The sequence below is a fragment of the Engraulis encrasicolus genome, chromosome 11, assembly GCF_034702125.1.
Source record: "Engraulis encrasicolus isolate BLACKSEA-1 chromosome 11, IST_EnEncr_1.0, whole genome shotgun sequence".
Classification (NCBI taxonomy): Eukaryota; Metazoa; Chordata; class Actinopteri; order Clupeiformes; family Engraulidae; genus Engraulis; species Engraulis encrasicolus.
In genome coordinates, this window is record NC_085867.1 from 54356163 (window position 1) to 54378807 (window position 22645).

Genomic DNA, 22645 nt, shown 5'->3' on the forward strand with positions numbered 1-22645 from the left:
AATGAACCAAAACAAAGCCTGCAGTTTGTGCACAGACACACACAGACACACACAGACACACACAGACACACACAGACACACACAGACACACACAGACACACACAGACACACACAGACACACACAGACACACACAGACACACACAGACACACACAGACACACACAGGCACACACAGGCACACACAGACAGGCACACAGGCACACACAGACAGGCACACAGGCACACACAGACAGGCACACAGGCACACACAGACAGGCACACAGGCACACACAGACAGGCACACACGCACACACGCACACACGCACACACACATAGAGTCTATAAGTGCTATTGGCACACCTACACGACACAACATGGGTCAAACAATCACCTGGGTCTCACAAGGGTTAAGGGCCCTGACAGAAGAGAAATATTATCTGGTGCCCCCCTATCCCAATACCCCCCGAATATTGACCATCCCCTTACTTCCACCACCACCACCCTTTCTCACCACAGCTTGCACTCCTAACATTCCCATGCCACCATCCGTCAAATACGTGCTTTCCAAAACGCTGATAATATTTGCCAATATAATGGCAAGATGGGTCCGGGGTGACAAAAGGACCATGATGGAGTGCATTGATGGAAGTGCCTTTTTGATTGGTCCCCTCATATGATCAGCAACCAAGATAAATATTTCTCTTGGGGGAGAACTGGGGACACAAACCCAATGAGGGATTGTACTAATCATAGACCCATTTCCCCCCTTGGTGTTAATGAGGAAGAGTGTATGATTATTTATTTATTTTTAACCTGGAAGGGCAATACCATTATAGCAAGCACGTTGGTGGTACAGTATGTATTTTGTTCCCCATTTGTATTGTGTGTCTTTGTGAAAAAGGGGGAGTGCTGCTAGAAAGCTGGGTTTTTGGCTGTGAGTCAGACTGATTAGCTGAAGCTGCAGCAGAGAGAGAGAGAGAGCATGAGCAGGAAGGAGAGAGGGAGAGCAAGCGAGGGAGCGTGTGTGTTTGTGAGGGAGTGTGCGCAAGTTGCTGCACTACAGCCTTGTAGCTTAGCCCCCTCTCCTCCCTCCCTCCCTCTCTCTCTCTCTCCCTCCAGTCCCTCCTCCCTGTCTCTCTCTCCTCTCCCTCCTCTCCCTCCTCCCTGTCTCTCTCTCCTCTCCCTCCTTCCTCACTCTATCTCCGTCTTCTGTTTTCATCTTGTGCTTCGTTCACTGTTCATCTTTCCCCGATCTCACTGTACCTCTGCATCTCTTTCTCCCTCTCCTCCTCTCTCCTCCCACACCCCACTCTCCTCCACCTCCTTTCCCACACTCTCCCTGTCTCTCCCTCCTTTCCTCCAGCACTCCCTCCATTCGTTCCTTCGCTCCGAGCCGAGGATGACACTTCCAATTTTGAGGACCTGGAGAAGCCGCCACCCCGGCCGCTGGCTGCCCAGCGCAACCTCCCGCCAGCGGGCTTCCAGGGCCAGGACCTGCCCTTTCTAGGCTGGTTCTTCAGCAAGGCGCTGACCACACTGGCCAGATCCGAGTAAGTACCAACCTCAGAGCACTCTCTCTCATCTTCTCATCCGCACTGGAAGGGGAAACCCCTGACACACACGCTTACGCATGCTCCCACACACACACACACACACGCGCACACACACACACACACACACACACACACACACACACACACACACACACACACACACACACACACACACACACACACACACACACACACACACACGCGTATGGATACACAGACACAGATACACTCACTCTTAAAAACACATGAAGTCATTCACCATTCATGCTAAATCTTTGTCCTGTACCCACATTCACAAACAGGCGTTACACACAGTTTCAAAATTCCCACCCCTACGGGAGCTTGTCCGTCACAGGTGGCATCTCTGGTGCTCTAGGAGACACGCTCGGCCAGCAGGGACAAAAACATAGGGCTGCTTGACATCCATTGTCGCTGTGGCGATCCTCTCTGGACAGCACTGTTGGTTACTACATGCGGCAGTGCTGTTGTGACAGGCAGGGTGCCGCTGCTGTATCCACGCAGATTCCCAGCGCAGCCTCCTGCGCGTGCCGAATAGGGGGGCTTGTCTCTCTACGCTACACTCTGCCGCTGCTGCTGCTGCTGCTACTGCTACTGCTGCAGACCCTTCCCCCAATTCACATGCACAGGGTGGTCCAGCGGCAGCGGCAGTGGCAGTATTTCACTCTCCCTCAGACATACGCACACATGCTCAGGCAGGCACTCACTCCTCAGGACCACCGCATGCTTTTGCACTGGCGGGAGTGAGGGAGGGAGGGAGTGAATGAATGGGCGCTGCTGTGTGAGAGAGACTATATTGAAGCTTTTAGCTTAGGACCTCTATTCAGGTGGATGGGGGAGCATGGAGGGGGTTACTCTTCAGAGGCTGAGATTACAGCAACTCCCACGAAGACTGTGTGCTCCTGTAAGTATAGTGTGCGTATGTGAGAGAGACAGAGAGAGAGAGAGAGTGTGTGTGTGTGTGTGCGCGCGTTTTTCACACAGCAGAGACTATGTGCATTGTCAAATTGTGACCACTGCCAGGGTGTGCTAAGCTGTAGCTGATTGGTATTCCGATAGCTGGTGTTGCTCCACCTTGGAGCTGGGAACAGAAAGGATCTCCCGTCTTTTCCTCGCCTCGTTCAAAGTCAAGGGAGAGATGACCGTATGTGCTTATTTCTTGATGACGTTTGATTTGTAGGTTTGTTACACTGTAGTAGATTGTGTGAATGTTCTTTGAATGCACAAAGTGATTGGAAGGAATTCCCATTTTCTCAGTTGTCATGTGCACAAAGGTCTGCCTATCTCAAGATTCCAGTAGGTTTCAGTATTTCTTTCATGCTATGGCTGTTTGAATTGCCAAATATTTGCTGTGTTCCTGGCAAATGGGGATGTTGTTTTGTTTAGTCCACGTAAAATTCTCTACTCAGGTGCGACTGGCTTTCATAACAATCTGGCAGGAACAGCGTTGACTTTTTTTTTTCTTCCCCTCCCTCTTTGTGTAAGGCAGAAAATGACTGCAAATGGCAGAGGAGTTGAGAGGAGAGGAAAGGATGGAGAGAGGGGTTTAAAACGTGATGAGATTAGTTAGAAGGAGGATGATCTTGTGGTGGTGGAGGTGGCAGTGTTGTTGGTAGGGAGGCTATTTCTATGGAAACTGGGGATGTTTTCTTCCTGTGTGCAGTACCACCCCCATCTCAAACCTTTTTCAAACCAGTGTTTTATTTTTACTTTGCTTACCCATTCACTCATCTTTTTATTTCCCTCAGCATACTCCCTCTTTCTCTTTCATATGGTCTCACCCTGTCTCCCTATCTGTCTCTGCTCTCGCTCTCGCTCTCTCTCTGCTCTCTCTCTCTCTCTCTCTCTCTCTCTCTCTCTTTCTCTTTCTCTTTCTCTTTCTCTTTCTCTTTCTCTCTCTCTCTCTCTCTTCTCTTCTCTCCTCTCTCTCTCTCTCTCTCTCTCTCTCTCTCTCTCTCTCTCTCTCTCTCTCTCTCTCTCTCTCTCTCTGCTGTCTATTAATCATGCAGCGCTGTTGTTTCTACAGTTTTGTCTTTGACAAGTTGAAAAGTGGGCATCCTGGTGTGTTTTTGTTGCCTGAGCTTTTGTCTGTGCGTGGCTGTTTTGTTTTCTTCCTGTCTCTGTGGAGGCTCCCCAAAAAACAGACAGACAAAACGCGGAGAAGAGCTGCTGGCACTCACCCATGTCTTCCATAACGAACACAGCACCATCATGGCCCATGTTTATGTGCGAATATTTATCAAATTAGCCCAGGACAGAATGCAGCTCTGATTAATGAGAATACTAATGACTGTTTTCAACAGCAAGTGGAGTATTCCAACACTCTCTCTCTCTCTCTCTCTCTCTCTCTCTCTCTCTCTCTCTCTCTCTCTCTCTCTCTCTCTCTCTCTCTCTCTCTCTCTCTCTCTCTCTCTCTCTCTCTCTCTCTCTCTCTCTCTCTCTCTGTCTCTGCGCCTTGTCAATGGCTGTAAGGTGCGGTGGTGTAGTCTACAGAATCTGCTTTGATTAATACAGCGGGCGGCAAGTGAATAATCCTCATGCCTTAGCTGATACCTAATTAAAACACCAGTCTTCACTCCGGGCTTTGCCAAGCGCTTGCTTGGAGCAGCCCTGTGTATTAGTGTGTGAGAGAGGCAGAGTGTAGTACGTGTATGTGTATTTGCGTGGTTGTGTGAGAGAAAAAGCAAGAGAGTGAACATGTAGGGATATGCCAGTGCCTGTCTTTGTGTTTTTGCTTTGTTTTTCCCCTGAGTGTGTGCATGGTTGTCTGTGTGCGTGTGGTGTGTGTACTGTGTGTCAAAAGCTTTGGCCACTGAGAGATGAGCGTGTGTTTGTGTGCCCTCAGGCAAGTGTGCAGTCATGGGTTTTTTTGTCCAAAAACGTTCCAATCCTACACACACACACACACACACACACACACACACACACACACACACACACACACACACACACACACACACACACACACACACACACACACACACACTGAAACCCCATTTTTCATCTTTTCTCGCTCTACTCACCCAAAAAAAGAGCTCTCTCCTTTGCCTTCACCAGAGCAGTTTTCCCCGCTCTCCCCCTAAAAGCTCCCTGTCCCTCCCTTCACTAATAAGGTGCTGTGACACCCATCAGCCCTCTCAATGGCACCTGTCAGTCACCCTCCTCCCAGCCAGCCAGTCAGCCGGCCTCTCTAGGCACCCGGCCCCTTCCAACAACAAGCCACCACTGCACCTCTTCTCACACTCACACCTCTCTTTTCCCTCTGCTCACACCACCCAGCACCACACCTCCTCCACCACCACAATCTCCTCTCACTACCACCACAACCCACTGCCTGTCTTGTCCACACTTCTCTTCTTCATTTCTTCCTCTCCTCCTCCCCTGTTCCTCTCAGTCTGCTATCTTATACGGTCCTCATTACCACCACTGCTCCGTCTGTCTCTCTAGCACCAGCGGAAGCCACTAAGGAATACTCCTCTTCTCTAGCCGCGGATAGCCGCCCGCTCCTGCAAGTTAATAGGCTTCGCAGCTTGAGAACGCCATGCTGATTTGTGGGTTTCTCTTCATGGATTTCTGTTGGAAGATGGTGGTTACTGGTGTCCAGCTAGATGTCAGGCTGCCTGAGATGTTGAGTAACTGGGGACAGTCTGTTGTTGTCACTCATGTCACTTACAGGGTAGTGAGTCATGCTTACCGGCCATGCCATGCCACACCGCCACACGGTGACCTCCTCCAGTTCACAATTAGTTCACAATCATCTATTTCCTGACCGAAACTGCCTCTTGTCACCCAGTTCCCTACCTACCTGCCTACCTACACCACTCCCACCCCTAAACACAGTCATTCCATTCCTCTGTGTTTACTCGTGGATAATGGCCATAGACATGCAGTGTACAGTACATGTATTGGGTTCATATGTCTATTTACATATATAGAAACACCCGTAGACATGTAGAAAGAGACATATAGACAACATAATACGTTGTGCTATATTTTGTATGTCTATGTCCCACCCCTGCCTCCCCACTGCCATGCTATGGAGTCTGTTCTCCTACCTCCATGACTACACCCATAGACATTGACACTGTAGATCAAGGGTTGACAATTAAGTTTAAATGTCATCTCGCTGGCCAAATATAATTGATGGCGGTCCAGATTTGGCCCCCGCGCCGCTAATTGCCTACCCCTGCTGTAGATACCGTAAGATACTGCAGGTACTGTCAGCTTACATGTAGTCGACATAGAGGTACTGTATATCAGACCCATAGACATGTGCTCTATGTCTGTGACTGCTGCACTCCCACCCCTGAACGCTGCCTCACTCCCTCCGTACCCCGCTGCTGTTTGTGTATCGGCAGGGTCAGCGCTACGGCACGATGTTGATTTATCCCGCTGCGGCCCCTCCGCCAATGATTAGACAATAAAACATGGCGCTGGGATGATAGATTAGCTCGCTGTGGAAATGAGAGCCAAATTAAGCCGGCAGAACGGCTCCGGAGTTGCGTCGGAGGGATGATAACCGCTCTCTCGCTCCTGCAAACTAATGAAATTTTCTGTTTTTATCTCCTCCCAATGCTGTATTTTTAAAAGAGGGATGCTAAAATGAATTTGCATGCGTTCGGGAGCTCGCACCCCAACTATCGCTCTCACTCACTCTCTCTCTCTCTCTCTCTCTCTCTTTCATTCTACCGTATCTCTCTCTCTCTCTCTCTCTCTCTCTCTCTCTGGCTCACTCACTCACTCTCTCTCTCTCTCTCTCTCTCTCTCACCAATAGGCTGATGGTAAAAATAGACCCTGAACAGAAAACAGCATTAAAGTTCTAATCCTGTTCGTTTTGTGCGATCGGGTCTGTCAGGAGATGCTGCCTCTCTCCCGAGCACTGTAGCTGAGAGGCATTGTGTTCTATGATTTGGTTATTCTCCATGGTGTTTTTCTCTCTCTTTTCATCATGTTTTCCCATCCTTTTCCCCCCTCTTTTCTCTGTCTCTCTCTCCCTCTATCTCTTTCTAAAGAGCACAGATAAGAATGGGCTGCCAGGATTAGGAAGAGCTGCTATTTTGGGTGGGCGTAATGTGAATTTGTGTGCTGTGTTGTGTAGTTGGTGTCTGGGGTGTGTTGGCAGCCTTTTGGCCGTGGCGTTGTGCTCCCACATGAGGCTGTGGCACAGCGGGGGGCGCTTGTCGTCTCCTGCCCCAACTGCCCTAATTGGCTCGTCCCCTGCAGTGTGGGTTTCTTTGGCATAAGCATTTGTTTGACACAGAAGTCTGTGGTGATGTGTTTGATGATGGTATGTGTGTGTTCATGTGACTGCTCATCTTTTGTGCATAAGCATATCGCCTCTATCAGGTGTCTTTCACATCAGCATTTGTGTGTCATTATTTCAAGCAAACTGTTTGTTCTCTGTCCTGTCCTGTACTAGTGTCTTTCTTTCCACATTTGAAGCCTTGCTCAACATCATCCTTGCTGGCTTTTGATTATTTTGAAAAGCCACAAAGTCAGCCTGGCAATCTGCTGCCTGGCAATCTGCATAATGCTGGAACCCTAACAGTTTGCTTTTTGTCTCGCGCCCTCTCGCTCTTCCTTTTTTCATCTCTCACTCTCCTCCGTTCTCCCTTTCTCTCTCGCGCGCGCTATTAGTCTCTCACTCTTTCGTCCTCTCTTTCTTTATCACTCTTCTCTGCTTCTTTCTCTCGCCTTCCCGCCCTCTGCCTCTCTATGAAGGGACTGTGGGGTGATGTGGTGTTGTTGTCAGGGGGTAATGGGGGTGGCTGCTCTGTGTGACACGAGATACTGTGTGGTGGTGTGTCAAGTACACGTGTTGCCATGTGTGTTTTTGTTGGGGCTTCTGTTTTTTCCCTTCCACAGAGGGTGGAAGGAGGAAGGCAGTTTTTTTACACCCACACCAACCTTGCAGTAGAGTGCAATGCATTATGGCTTATACATAGCCAGCTCGTTTGATGTTTTTCTCTGGGGATCTGGCTAAGCTAACTGGCCATTGAATATTCATTGAGAAAAACAAACCTCTTGATTTATAGTGTTCTATTTATAGCTTCATATCCGCCTTCATCAAGCTCCATTCAAGTCGGTAGGCTTGCTGGGTTGTTTATCTCTTTCAAATGTCTGCTATGAGGGACGCTATGTGCCGTACACAGCCTCAGGAGAATACTATTTAACATGTAATCATTGGCACTATGACGTTATCATTGACAGTTTTCCCCCACTGTTCAAAACATTTTGAGGGCTGTTTGAGCAGTTTTGATGTGGGTTTTGAGGTGCTGTGGTGGGTTGATGCAGTGTGTTCTGTATTATAAAAAGGCAACGCTGGCTTGAATGGCTTTAGAGGCGAATATCAGCTGAGCAGGAAGCGGCGTGGGCGAGGTGTCGAGGAGTACAGACGGTGTTGCTGTCTGGAAAGGCTGCCACTTCACTTCACTCCTGCTTTTTGGGAACGGGGTGGGAAAGAAAAGAAAAGTGAGTCCAGGAAATGGCTGTCTGGAGGGTTCGACAGCGCTATGTGCCATGTGGCTGTGCATCTCTGAGCAAATGTTTGAATGATGTGAGTGGGAGTGCATCATAATGTTTCTGCAAGGGATGGAGCCTTGTTTGCAGGGGTGTCAGTCAGTCTACCACATACATTCTACTGGGTTTGAAGTAAGAAAATCGTTGAGTCTACCTCAAAAGATGTACACCACAATATAGAGGAGTAATATGTAATATGTGTTTGCATGTGTTGTATGTACTGTCCTTTTCCACCACGGACCATGTTGTGGGGGGGTGGGGAGTATTTTTTCGCTTTCACACGTTATCAATTGAATCATTTTTTGCCTTTCTTCATCCATAAATAAACAAAAAACAAACCAGTCCACCAAATATCACAATGAGAGCCAGCATAATTGGGCAGAGTTGCCAGTCTGTCTGTCTACGACAAGTATTAATGGTTTTGTGATTCGTGGAGGGAGGACCACCCCCCTATCCTACCCCCCTTCCTCTACTCTCACCCCTAATTCAGCACTCTCACAGGTGACTCATTCTGCTGATGGCAACTCAGCTCTGCCTCACTCAGTGCCTCAGTGCAGAGACGAGACGCCACTGACAACCTCCACCATGCCACCATGGCAACATTAACAAGGATTTTGTTGCGCACTTTCTTTTCCTACACTCATTTCATCGGTAGAAATTCATTTTACGTTAACTTTTTTACATTTGTCAACATGTCGTATTATGTGATGTTTACACTGGACCTACCTAAGTCTTTGGTACACTGCAAGGACATAATGTTTACATGCTGTTCTATGCTTTGTTAAGCTGTACCTAATTCTATATAGCAGTGGTATTAAAGTAACCACTTTCACCCAAATAACCACTTCTCTCTCCCAGAGATATCCCAAGACTGTGGGTCATTTGTTGTGTACTGTTAGGCGTCTTTTTGCCATGAATAAACTGGTTGTTTTGTGTTTTGTGTGCATGCCTGTATCCTAGGCTGCCCCTTTGGACGCCATCTTGAGTGACGTGTGATGGCGTGCACCTCAGGGGGGAGATTAGACAAGTTTTACTCCGACATTTCCCCTGGACGCAGATCAATAAAAGTGTTTTTGTTCGACCGCGCTCGTGTTTGTGTGATGAAGAGTCAGACAGTGCTAGAGCCATCAGAGCGAGGCAGTGTGTGCTGTGAGGTCTGCAAGCTCTGGCTGGACTGGCGTACTGAGGGAGTTGGCAGTGGCCGATCCATAGTGTTAAATCACGATGCCTACATTTGCTGCAGCGTTGCTGAAACCCTTAGTTGATGCTTCACTGGACAACTTGATGTTGAGTGGGTGTGCACTTTAGTGAAGTGATATCAAGGAACACATTTATGGCATTCATCAAGTAAAACTTATCGAGATCACTAAAACAGAAAATTAGGTGCCAAATCATCTTGTTGTATGGCTTATAAAGTTGCTCTGTGTGTCATCTTGCTTGTTGAAATTTCTTAAATCCCCCCCCCCCTCTGTCCCTGTGTCCCTGTTGCCTCTGAGGGAGGAATGGCGAGGGCCTCAGTCTTCACAGAGTGAAGTGAAATCAGCAGAGCCTCTAATCTAATGAAAGCCTCTCCAGTGCTGTCCTGTAAACATCTTCAGCCTCAGCAAGGCATCATGGGAATGCTGTGGAGGACCGCTCATCTCAGCTAGCCCCCGAATCCCCTCTCTGCTCATCCTCACACGGAGGAGGAATTTTGTGTCCCTATTCTGTGTACCCACTCATCCCGGCCCCAGAGACACCTTGACTGCACTGTGACATCGCCATAACAGTTTGCACCTTGTTTTGTTGGCACCCTTTCAAAGGTTGGCAGCCATACACAAGGGCTGTTGCAGTTACCTTTTATCGCACCCTCACAGGATGGTAGGAAAGCAGCCATGCCACCCCGAAGACAACCCCGCTTTGAAAACAACTGGTACAACCACACTGATAGGCTCACTGATGCAATTGCATCTCGCTGCATCTGGGGAAAGAAAACAGGCTTTTGGACACCAAACATGTAACCTCACTGAAGTCCCGAATATCAAGATTCAGCTTTATTCAGTTGCATTTGAAGCAATTATGGAGGGGAGAAGATTGCTTCGGGCCCCGCCAAAATGACCTTGTCACTCAAGCAGCCTAAGCAGCGTCTGAGATATCCATCTAGCCGTCTTGAAGAAGAGAAGTGGCCTGCCCGTCTGCCTGGCTGATTGGATGGGCATGGAATTGGCATCGGACAGAATGACACATAGCGTGCCGTTTTGCCGACAAGTGCTCGTCTGGCCTCAAGCCGACGGTGACCTTCAACAGTACTGTCAAAAAAACGTACTCCTTACGTCCCATTGAGTTCATTCAGGTCAGAATGAGTGCATAGGAGGCAGAGCTAGTAATTGTGTGTGTGTGTGTGCGTGTGTGTGCGCGTGCGTGCGCGTGCGTGCGTGCGCACACACTTCTGGTCAATTTTCTATGTGTCTGTGATCTACTCTACAGAAAAGTTGTACTCTTCAGATTTTCCATTTCTACTTTTGGATCTGCAGAGCTGATGCTGATCTGCTGAACACCTTGTACAGACCGCAGGGCAGATATGAATCTATAAATCTTGGACAGATTTCATCTCTTCTTTGGCACTCAGACTGTCAAACGTCTTTGACTTGCAGGTTCTATTTGCCCGTGGACATGACCTACTACACAAAACACTCTGCTTTGCAGTTTTCTCTCCACTCCCCATCTCTAGAAACCTTGTTTCTCTTTGCCCAACTTTGCCCAGCAAATTTGGCTCGTCTCAGATCTTTTTTTTTTTTTTAAAGAAAGGGTGTCAGCGTTTTATCACAGCAGTGACCTCAGGTCAGTTTGTGTTTTGGCGAGTGTTGTCTCAAAGGCTACCAGGGGGATAGAAAGGATGTAGGTCTGAGTGCAGTGTTTTTGGAGGAAGTGTACTCAACTCCAGATGAATGAATTGCGCCTACTGTCGCGTATTAAAAAAGAATTAACAAAACGTAAAGGTTATTTAATGAAGTAGTGAAATTCAGCACTCTCAAATATAAATCTTTTGATGGTTTATTGGGAAGGCATGACATGAATGCTGAAGCCTAAGCCATCTTCATATTCATCTACAACCACAAAAGCCAAAAAGGTAAAGTAATACAGATAAGACAAAATGCGGGGGATGGGATGTGAGCGACAGCTACCAGTACCCCTGGAGCTTGAGTGGGAAACCCATCAACAGCAACCGCACTGAGCCAAGCTGCAGGTGGAAATTGAAGAATTGCTACCTGCCATCACTAACAGCCGTGTGTAATTAGTACAGGTTAAAAATACCTTTCCTTTGCTTGGCTAGATGCCATTGCTGTTCATCTTGGTCCTCTGTCATTTACAGCTCAGTCGCTTGCAAGGTTTGTGTGCACGGGGACGGGGGCAGCGCAAGCATGAGCGGTTCATGCAGTGTTCAGTCCTTTTCACACTGCTCAGTCTGTGTGCACAGTCTATCAACGAGAAGCCCAACCTTCTGCCCATGTTTTTTACCCATTCGTTTCAATAGGACCCTGTTCATAGCACACGCACGCCCACACATAAAATAGACTCGTTCTATTTTCAAGTTGCAACGCGCACTTGTCTGGTCTCTCGCTGACAGGTCCGTCCATGTGCCGCGCCGCTGACACGGCGCTTTTTGGTGTGAAAGGGCTAATCTGTTTCGGACTGAGCACGGATACTTTCGGATAAGTTTCGCCTTCACCCTGTGCTTGCATTATGAATGAGCCGTTTGGTCGGACCTCCTTAGTCTGCTCTGCCTGTATGGTCATTCCATATTGCATTGTTGATGTGTTCCTTCTTGTCTTCAGCTTTTACTGGAACACCTTTTTGACATTTTTTCCATTTATTGCATGGCTAAAGAAAATAGTCTGTGCTCGATATCTTTGTTTGTTTATTATTGTGTGAAAGAGAATTGATGAAATGTGTAATAGCAAGCATTATCTACCTACTCTAAACCTAGTGTTGGCTATTAGCAGTGCAAGTACGCACCACTTGTGCTGTATGTACCATGCTCAAACATTGGTTAATGTGTTATGATGCATGTCTGTGTCTGGTGCATTGCTAAATTTCGTCCATGAACTCATACCTTCTGAAATTCATTAAATCTATCTGAAAAATATATATATATAAAAAAACTATATAGAAGCTAGTGTGACACTGTGTAAAGGCATACTTGTTTGTGTTTTTGTGCTGTGTGTGTTTGTGTGCGTGATGGTGGGAAGCAATGGTGCTGCAGGCAGTGGACGGTAAAGCTTGTTGCAGCTGAGTGACTTGTGATTGCCATGGATTCCCCAGTGCTCTCCTGCTCCGCGCGGTTGCTGCAGGGCTGTGTGAGCTCTTCTGCCTCTTTGTCTGAACATCTTCTCTTCTCTACCATCACCACCACCACCACCACCACCATTACTGCAGTAGTAGCACCATCATGCCACCTTCCTCCTCACTCCCTCTTCCGCCAACCAAGCTGCATCTGTTCCCTCATGTCTTGCTCTCCTCTTTTTGCTCGGTTTCCTGGTTTGCACTCTCTCATCTCTCCACCTCTGCGCTTTTGCCTTTTTGGCTGCTGTGTTTGTTGTCTTGCTGTCTTATTGGGGTTTTGCCCTCGGTATGTCTCTTCACTTTCATCTCCATTTACCAGCCTTGTTAGTTCTGCTGTTTTCTGCCCTTTCTTATTATCTATTCCCCATTTCCTTTCCTGTCTCTTTTTTTTGCCAATTTGCCCCTTCCCTGTCTTCTCCCTGTTCTCTCACCCTCCTCTCTACATCCCTCCCTCTATATTTCCCTCCTTCCTTCCTTCCTTGGTAGCTGCTGCCGCTGCTGATGGCTGTATTATGAGCTGTGTGTGCCTGAGGGCTCTCGCTGTGCAGCCAGGGTGTCCATCACACGGCTGCCGCACAAGTGCTGCTGCTGCTGCTGCTGCTGTTGTTCTCTCTCGTAGATACAGAAGGACTGGGAGGGTGTGTTCTCACCAGACACAGTAGAGTACGTACAGTACATGGCTGTGTTCACCTTCTCTAAACCAGAGCTACAGTTGATTGGTGTGTTCAATACCTCTGTTTCAGAGGATGGTAGTCCTATTAAGTTGGGTCTATTGTCTCTCTATACCAGTGGTACTGAAGATTGGTGTATTCAGAGCAACAGTATATTGGCATATTCTCTACCAGTGATTCATGGGTCATTGACATTTTAGTAGTAGCACATGTCAGGGTGGTACAACAGATAATGCCACTATTGTATGGATGAAATTATGTTGTTTTTATCTAGGAAGCATATTCATTGCAGTACATTAATTACACATTTCTAATTAATTTATGGGCATTGGCTGTGGTTGTACCTCCTGACATCTGAGCTCAAAAAACTTGACCCTTTTATCAGAGATATAGTAGTACTAGTGGTCCATCATTCTACTCCAGAGTTACAGCGAATGGGAAGCAGCTAGTACTGAAGATAAGGTAGATTCTGAGCTACAGCAATTTTGTGTATTATTCCCATACCAGTCTTTCCATATCAGAGTAGTGAGGGGGTTTGGCTCCGTTTGTACTAGAGCAATGGCTGCACGCTACTCCTTTAGACTAGATGAGGGTAGATGAGTGCTCCCTTTCTAAGTACCACAGGGGATGAGCTTATTTACTCCCATCTCAGAACCATCCCTCTCTGAGTGGAATTGTATCTCCAGAGCAACATTGGATTGGTCTATATTCCCCCACAGTGTTGATGGCATATGTTAGCTGTCACTGTACCATAATTACTGATTTTGCTTCTTTTCACGCCTTCTTCAGGCACATCTGAAAGGGTATATTTTAAAAGCTTTTTCAGTCTGAGTGACTGTCAGCAGCTCTTTCCTCCCCCCTAAAAAAATCAATAGTGTTTTGAAAACATGTTTTATTTAATGTAAAAAAATAGAGGAAAGATGTGTGTTGTGCTCGGAATGGGAGATGTTGAATTTGGTCTTGTCACTTTTTGCTTTTCTCTGTTTATACTTTTCTACAGACACCAATGGAAGAAACCTGTTTGTTCAGGCTGACAGCTTCCATAAGCACGCCTTTTTCTTGAAGGATGTGTTGGGAAAGACAGACCGAGTTGAAGAGATGGCTTCGTGACAATGCATAGGGTGTGGAGTCAGAACTCAGAGGAGTCAGACGAGAAGTACAGCAGTGGCGTAATGGCTAGGGAATGTGACTGTACATCACAGGGTTGCGGGTTCAATCCCCACCCTTACCAATCCCTGCAGAACTGATTTCGGGTGGGAGGGGTGAAACGATTGCATCTGATTTTTCTCTGAATTTTACCCATGATACAAAATCTTTATTTTTCATGGGATGTAGTCAAGTAGGAGGTGTTGGTTGTGCCTTCACCATAGAACTGGAGGAGACCCTTACCCTGCTCAAGGCATAAAGCTGGGACTAAGCAAAAGAAACACACCCTGAGTTGAGCATTTTTGGAGACACTGTAGGAATCACCGCGGTTTAGATCACTTTCCCCCCCTCTCTGCCGTCATTTACGTTCAATCACCATCCTGCATATGACCATGGTTCAGTTCACCAACTTACAGCTGCTGAAATGACTTAGAAGCACCATGTTCTCCCTATGCATGGCCACCACTTACATTTTTCATAGTTATATGGTGAAGCTTGAATATGGTTCCCATTATGATAGGGGCGTCATGTCTGCTGATAATATAGTGGTTCACTGGTCCATTACTGTACATGCATACGTCCTTACACTCACCAGAACATCGGCTGGGCTAGATCCAGCAGCAAGGAGAGGAATGTACTTAATCAGCTTTGTGCTTCCTTCAGTTCACACACCGGCCATGCTCCAAGCTATTGTAGGTCAGACTTGGACATAGTGTGTGGCAATGTGAGCATTCTGAGTAGCCCTCTCTGGTGTGAGTCTCTCTCTCTCTCTCTCTCTCTCTCTCTCTCTCTCTCTCTCTCTCTCTCTCTCTCTCTCTCTCTCTCTCTTTCTCTCTCCCTCTCTCTCTCTCTCTCTCTCTCTCTCTCTCTCTCTCTCTCTCTCTCTCTCTCTCTCTCTCTCTCTCTCTGAGAGAGTGTAAGGAGGATGGGATAACAGAGCGGAGAACATTATAATCCTCCTCTGATTCCGTGTGGCGGCCGCTGGGGTAAGTGATTAAATAGAAAATCCATTATGACTGACACCCTCCAAGGCTCTCTCACGCAACATGCCAAGGATCCCAATTTGTGAAGGAGTGGGGGGTGGTGGGATGGGTCCTCTTCGGGAGCAGACAAGACGAAGAGACTCTCCCTCTCTCTGTGGTGGTGTGAAAGAAATATTGCCACCATCTCCTCCTGCTCCTTCAGCAAAGCCCTAATGTTAAGGAACATGGCTCATTACTTCCACTATATAACATGTAAGCCAATGTTTCCTGTGTGTTTCGGCTCACGAAATGGTGGTGAGCCAATCCCCTCTGCTTCAAATCTTCTCAGCTGAGGGAAGACGGAATGCCGTCTCGCCCTTTCCAGCTGAATTGAAATCAGCGTCCTGTGCGAGAGACTTAAGCCAGGATCTGTGTCTGAGCCCAAGCTGCATGATGAACCAGAGAACAAAGGCGCTCTTTTTTATCACTCTCTTTTCTCTTTTCTCTTCCACTCTCTCTTGATCTCCCTCTCTCTCTCTCAATTACTCTAGGTTTTACCTTATTGTATATGATTTAAATCCACCATTTTACTGCATATATTTCTCTAACAAATTAAATCAACCATATTGTGCGTTTTCCCCTGCACCTTCACCTCCACCTACTCTTGCTGTCTCACTTTCCTTTCATCCTGTGGCGCAGGTCCTGCCTCAGTTGTGTGCAAGCAGAACCTTGAAACTGAAGCAGCAATATTTTAGAGGGGTGTGTACCCACCCCTGTTGTGTGTGCAAACATCACACACACACACACACACACACACACACACACACACACACACACACACACACACACACACACACACACACACACACACACACACACACACACACACACACACACACACACACACACACACACCCTCTCGCCTCAGGCCCTCCGAAGAGAAGACACATCAGCATTTCGGCAGCAGAAAGCCAGCATGCTTCCTCTGGGCCGAATGAGCTTTTTATTTATTTATCTCCTTTTTTTGGTCCATGATTGTGTGATTCCTCTGAGCCTCAGCACTTTCCCCCACGGTAGATAATGAGACATGTAGTAGCACTAACGTCAGGCAGGCTGGTGACGACCAGTGCAGGGGCATGAGAGGTCCTGAAGAGCAACATATGATCAGCCCCAGTGTGCCACTTGCCCATTAAAACCAGCAGAGGTCAATAACAGAGTTAATGTTTCTGCATGTTTATATATAAAATTACCTTGGTGACACACGGTGGCCCTGACTTTTAGATTATAGCAGTGGTTCCCCCTTTTGGACCTAAGCTCCAATTCAACTGCACTACTGGACTGTAGGACGTAGAATGTTTTCCCCATGCCCATCCCTCATACGGTCCAATAGATGGCTCATCATGACTGCATAGTGGTGCACTGCAACCACTTTCCTTTTCCCTCTAAAAAACAACCACCTGTCTCTGTACTGGGTGAGTGGCTTGGTTGGAAATTAGTTGCTTTAGCCTTGAATTTCAAAATTGGATTACTGCCTGAAGTCATATCACAGCTAACATCCAAGTTTCAATTAGCACTTCAAAGTTTTGTTTAAGGGTATAATGTTAGCACAATGACCTGATACAGTATGCGCTACTAAATGCTTGGCCTTTTTGGTGATAACGGCCAATTTGTACGTGGAAGGATGTGGCCTTGACCAATGCTGATGCATTTTCTCTTTTAACACCATCATTCTCCAGCTCTGTTGCTGAATATCTTGTCAGCTGTAATTTGTTTTACAAATGGTTTGCTAATAGGAAATGCTAATCATAGGATTGTATATTCATAAGCTCTCACAACATATTTTGTTGAATCTCAGCAGATTAACTGGAAGATCCTGGCAAGGCCAATGCAGAAAAAAATAAAGTCTGTGGATGCTGGAGAAGCGGCCAACTGCACAGCCATTTGGTCCGCCCCCTGACAATGCAGCACAATATTAACTGCCGCCGCTTGTGCAGAGGAAGCATCTAATTTTCGCGTCTTTTTCGTGTTCTTCTCTGCCTGTATTATTATTTTTTTGTTACTGGTGGTAGATGCACATCACAAGCATCAGACATGTATATTTTTTCTCAGGCTTATACTTTCCCTCAGAACAAACTCGTGTCCATTATCATAAACAGTGGCCAAGGCATTGCCGTGCTTGGCATGGTAAATATACGCGGATGCACGCACTCGCTTACACACACACACGCACACGCACACGCACACGCACACGCACACACACACACACACACACACACACACACACACACACACACACACACACACACACACACACACACACACACACATACAGACACACACACACACACACACACACACACGCACGCACACTGACACTGACTCCCCCACTTCAAAGCAATTTGCTATAATCACAGAGAACAGAAAGGCTGATGAACAACACTTTGTTTGATATAATACATATAAAAATCAATTGCATTGTGTTACATCTTTCCTAATCAAATCCCGAGATACATCCATCAATGAATCAATCAGCATGGGCTTGTTTTGTTTGGTGTTCTTTTCTGCCATGAGAGATAAGAGTCTCTCAGTATGAATTCAAATATCCTCAGCTGAACACAGAAGTTGAGCTGGCTGAGTGACAAAGAAAAAACATGTCATGTTGTGTGCTTGTATGATTTTAAATTTATTTTAACAAAGGTTCAGTAATTTTCTATTAAGTGTTGGCAAGACAAACCCATTCATAAAAGCTTATATTGTATTCATAAAGTGTACTTGTATTTCTATTTATACCTATGCAATCTCATGACTACTCCTAATGCTTTTTCCATAGCCCTTTTCCAATGTTATATGATAAAGCATTCTCGAATATATTCATCTATCTTTGCCTACTAAGCTTGACTACTAAGACTAAAGTAATGATGGCGCTTCATGACTGACTTTGGTTTTACCCAGGTGCTTTGTTTGACAAAAAAGGGGGTTTTAAAGTCTTCTCAAACAGTTGGAATTCGTCAGAAGTCTCTTTGTTTTGTTGGAGAGATGGGTATCTGTGATGACTGCATTCAGCCAACACATTAATCGCGAGTCCTGCTTACAGCCTATCTTGATGGCATGATAGTGCAGCCAGCTTTCAGTGCTGTCTATCACGATTGTCACTATGGTTCATCCCTTTAGAGATGTCTGATAAGTGCTGTTTAAAACTCGCTGATCCATATCTCCTCATTCTTCTCCCTGTCCTTTACTTCCCCTCTTCTTTCTTTCCCTCCCTTTCTTTCTCTCTCCCCTCCCTATCTGTCCGTGCTTCAGATCAGTGGCTGCAGGCCTGAATTCTCCTGCAAAGACCAACTCCATGGAAAAGAAGCTTCACCTAAAAAGCAAAGAACTTCAAGAAACACAAGACAAATGTCACAAGGTATGAGCGTGCATACATGTGTGCATACGAGTGTGCGTGTGAGTGTTGGCTTTCCTTGGAGAGCATTGGTCATTTTTCTTATCAGTAATCTGTTAATGTATCATAAAGATCTTCATGTAAGGAGAGGTTCATTAATGAGTCTTCAACCTAACTGACTATCGCAGCAGGCGTCCTGTCTCATTAGGTGTTTATAATTCATTTACTTTCATTAATTAGTGTGATGAGGCTGGTGATCTTTCACCAAAATAAGATGGCTCGTTTGAATTTTTATATTTTTGGTGATCAACTTTTTATTGCTTTTATGGGGGGAGGTTAGACGGTTACATTCATAACAAGCTCTGGTGCATATACAGTAGTCATATAGTCCATATAGTCAGCTGTGTTTGAATTTTTCACACTGAAATGTAAGTCGTAGTGATGGTTTATTTGGAATGCATGACATATCACACATTGCGGGGGCCCAAGCCATATTTAGTATCTAAGCGTCTGTCTTGTATCGTTACATTTATTAGATTTATATTTGAGAGTGCGGCTTCTCACACATAGTAGAACTTTGTTCATTTGGATTTGAGCGCACTTGATCTGAAAAGAACTGTTTTGAAAGTTGTCATTGGGTTGTAAGAGCAATGGCTGTAAAGCGCATTCAGATTGGGTGCTTGTGTTTGTGGCCTACCAGATGGAGCAGGAGATCTCGCGGTTTCAGCGTAAGATGACAGACCTGGAGTCAGTCCTTCAACAGAAGGACGTGGAGCTCAAGGCCTCAGAGACGCAGCGCAGCATCCTGGAGCAGGACCTAGCCACCTACATCACAGAATGCAGCGTGAGTCTGTTTGGGGCTGGGGGCTCGTAACAGCGTCATCATCTGGGTATGCAGGGTTCAAGGTCATGTGCTGTCCATCATGCGTTTTGTGTGTTTGGATGGGAAACTCGTGTTGTCATCTGCTGAAGGTGGAGGGTTCTTTGGAGGTCATGTTAGATCAGATGTGCTGTCACTATGTGTCCATCTGCAAAAAATAAAAACCAGTGAAGAATGTCATGAAAATATTTGGAAAGGGATGAAAAATGATGCAGAATGTGTTTAAAAATGTTAAAAGGCTATATTTTATTAAATGCATATTTTGTAATGTGTGTTTTTGATGTGTGCATGTAGAGTCTAAAGCGCAGCTTGGAGCAGGCGCGGGTGGAGGTGTCTCAGGAGGACGACAAGGCTCTGCAGCTGCTACACGATATCCGGGAGCAGAGCAACAAGCTGCAGGAGATCAAGGAGCAGGTACACACACACTCACTCACTCACTCACTCACTCACTCACTCACTCACTCACTCACTCACTCACTCACTCACTCACTCACTCACTCACTCGCTCGCTCGCTTGCTCTCGCTTGCTCTTTCTCTCTCTACTTACAATCAATTTAATCAATTTTCAACCTTTCCAAGAGCATGCCATACCTGCTTTGCTACAACATTGCCTATCTGTTAGTCTCAAACCAGAGAGGCTACATTTCTATCTAAAGCAGTTAAGTGGGAACAAAAAAATCGTTTCTCTCTTTTTATCTGGTTATTTGTTTGTCCTGCTCCCAGGTCAGACGTTTGGATGGGCAAGCTTTTACCTACTACTTTAACTTTTTGTATAATTCATTGCAGCCACTCACTGCTCAGCTGGTGCTGACATATAGACAGGCAGGCAGGTAGGCAGGCCTGAGGAAAGGCCGTATCAGAGCCGATAAAGCCCTGTGCTGATCTGCCTAATCCCCCAGACCCCTCACTGCTCTATCTGATGGAGCCGATACTAATCTCCACACGCAACTCACCCCCCCCCCCCTTCTCTCTTCTCTGCTGATTGCTAATTCCCCTTCAATGGGTCTCAGCACCACGCTAACAGATCAAAGTATCCAACACAATAGATACACGTGATATTATGTAATATCAAATAGTATGCCTTCTTGTCTTGTGAATAATCACTAATCTTTTAAGTTGATCTAACAAATGAAACAGACTCTATAAATATCATTAGGCACAAATGCAGCGGTATAGGTCATCTTTGGTCTAGTTGCCTGGCATTCAAGGTCCCCCTGCTGTGTGAAGGCATTTTTGAATTAACGTCATTTGTATGCATGGATTTTTTTGGTCAAATACAATTTAATTGAAATTAAACTTACAACTATTATTGCTTCATGGGGGCCATTATTGAGTCCTGAACGAAGCAAGAATGAATATATACTGATTTCCCACCAAAAATGATTCCATGGCAATTGGCAGACTCTTTTATCCAAATCAACTGAATGTTATTTTAGGCAGGACAGACTACTGTGTATGGTTACTGTCTTGCACAAGGGCACTTAAGTCCTCCTCCCTCAACTTTCTGATCCCAAGACATCACATCACATCAAATGCCTTTACTGTACCCAAAGGTTTCCTGTCTGCGAGATATGAATTTGATAATTGGCTTTTTTTGACCCGTCTTTGGTGTTTTGATGATGTACTATCATTGGCCTACAAAGCGGTCTGTCCCAGTTATCCCCATTCCATTGACAGGAGTATCTTCATCAAAATGTCAGACTTTGGCTGGAGAACCTGTGTCAGTTACCAAAGGCCACTGTGGTTGGTGTATTCAAATTAGCGGAATAGATTTTCTGCTCTTTTCTCTCTTCCTTGACTGAGACCAAGTTGAATAGAAGGGGCCTCAGACAAATGCATTACGCACGCACGCACGCACGCACGCACGCACGCACGCACACACACACACACACACGCTGTTGCTCTCACTGTCTCTCCTGCTCTCTCTCTCTGTTTCTAATTCGCTAAAAGCCTCCACCGCATCTTTTCTCTCACTCTCTGCGTTGATTGATCCCTTAAAGTGATACTGTCCCATTTTTGGAAATAAGCTTATTTTACACCTCCCCTTGAGTTAAATAATAGGGTTTTACCGTTCTCCTGTACTTTCAACCATTCTCGGGGGAAGGCACTGCAAATTTTACCTCCATGCTAGCAGTTAACATTGAATCCTATGAGACCAGCTCGCGGCTAACTGGTCTCATAGGACTCAATGTTAACTGGTAGCTTGGAGGTAAAATTTGCATTGTCATAGCTAGAAAACGGTTGAAAGTACAGGAGAACGGTAAAACCCTATTATTTAACTCAAGGGAAGGTGTAAAATAAGCTTATTTCCAAAAATGGGACCGTATCACTTTAACCTTAGATAATGTCTTCCTTGCGTATTATACACATCTATTTCAAAATGCAGTCCCTCCCTCCTATGTCTCCTGACGTCATTACTTTGGATATAATGGGTGTGTGTGTGTGTGTGTGTGTGTGTGTGTGTGTGTGTGTGTGTGTGTGTGTGTGTGTGTGTGTGTGTGTGTGTGTGTGTGTGTGTGTGTGTGTGTGCGTGCGTGCGTGCGTGCGTGCGTGCGTGCGTGCGTGCGTGCGTGCGTGCGTGCGTGCGTGCGTGCGTGCGTGCGTGCGTGCGTGCGTGCGTGCGTGCGTGCGTGCGTGCGTGCGTGCGTGCGTGCGTGCGTGCGCGTGTGTGTGTGTGCGTGCGTGCGCGTCTATGGATGAATGTGTACAGTATTTTTGTGTAGTGTCTCTATGCGTGTTTGTGTTTTGTTTTGTTTTTTTGTTGTTATTTACATTTTTGAGTGCGTGCGAGTCCGTTTGCATTGAGGGGTGTGTAGTGTAGCAGCAGCACCCCCACTGTACTACTCCACTGCTGCCCTCTCCTTGCCTGGCACTTTCCCTCTCTCTGCACCAGCGGATCGATGACGCTGCTGAATCAGCATCCACTGCCGGAGTTGTTCTTTTGCCAGCGACTCTTAAACTTTGTTATGAGGCAATTTACATGCAGCTGTGCTGAGACGTTCACACACACTCGCACATAGATATGACGACATAATAACTGCAGTGCTGTCCTGATATCAATGAAATGTACACTCTTAGGATCTTGTAATCTCATTTTGCATCTTTGTTTTTGTTTGGGGGTTTCCCCCCCACAAAATTATGAACAAATTTTCACACAAAAAAATCTGCAGTAATTTGTTCATTTGTTTTTTTTTACTGTTGACATCGG

The 22645-nt window shown here is 46.2% G+C and overlaps 1 protein-coding gene across 5 annotated transcripts in view; it reads left to right on the forward strand.

The window, feature by feature from the left end:
* The window catches only part of cita (citron rho-interacting serine/threonine kinase a), a 118082-nt gene that overhangs the window by 20461 nt on the left and 74976 nt on the right, over positions 1–22645 (forward strand). For all 5 annotated transcript variants that reach the window (XM_063211002.1, XM_063211003.1, XM_063211005.1 and 2 more), the window contains exons 10-13: positions 1343–1529; positions 18476–18581; positions 19258–19401; positions 19732–19851. In XM_063211002.1, coding sequence (XP_063067072.1) covers positions 1343–1529; positions 18476–18581; positions 19258–19401; positions 19732–19851 — 557 coding nt within the window. The remainder of the gene's footprint in view (positions 1–1342; positions 1530–18475; positions 18582–19257; positions 19402–19731; positions 19852–22645) is intronic.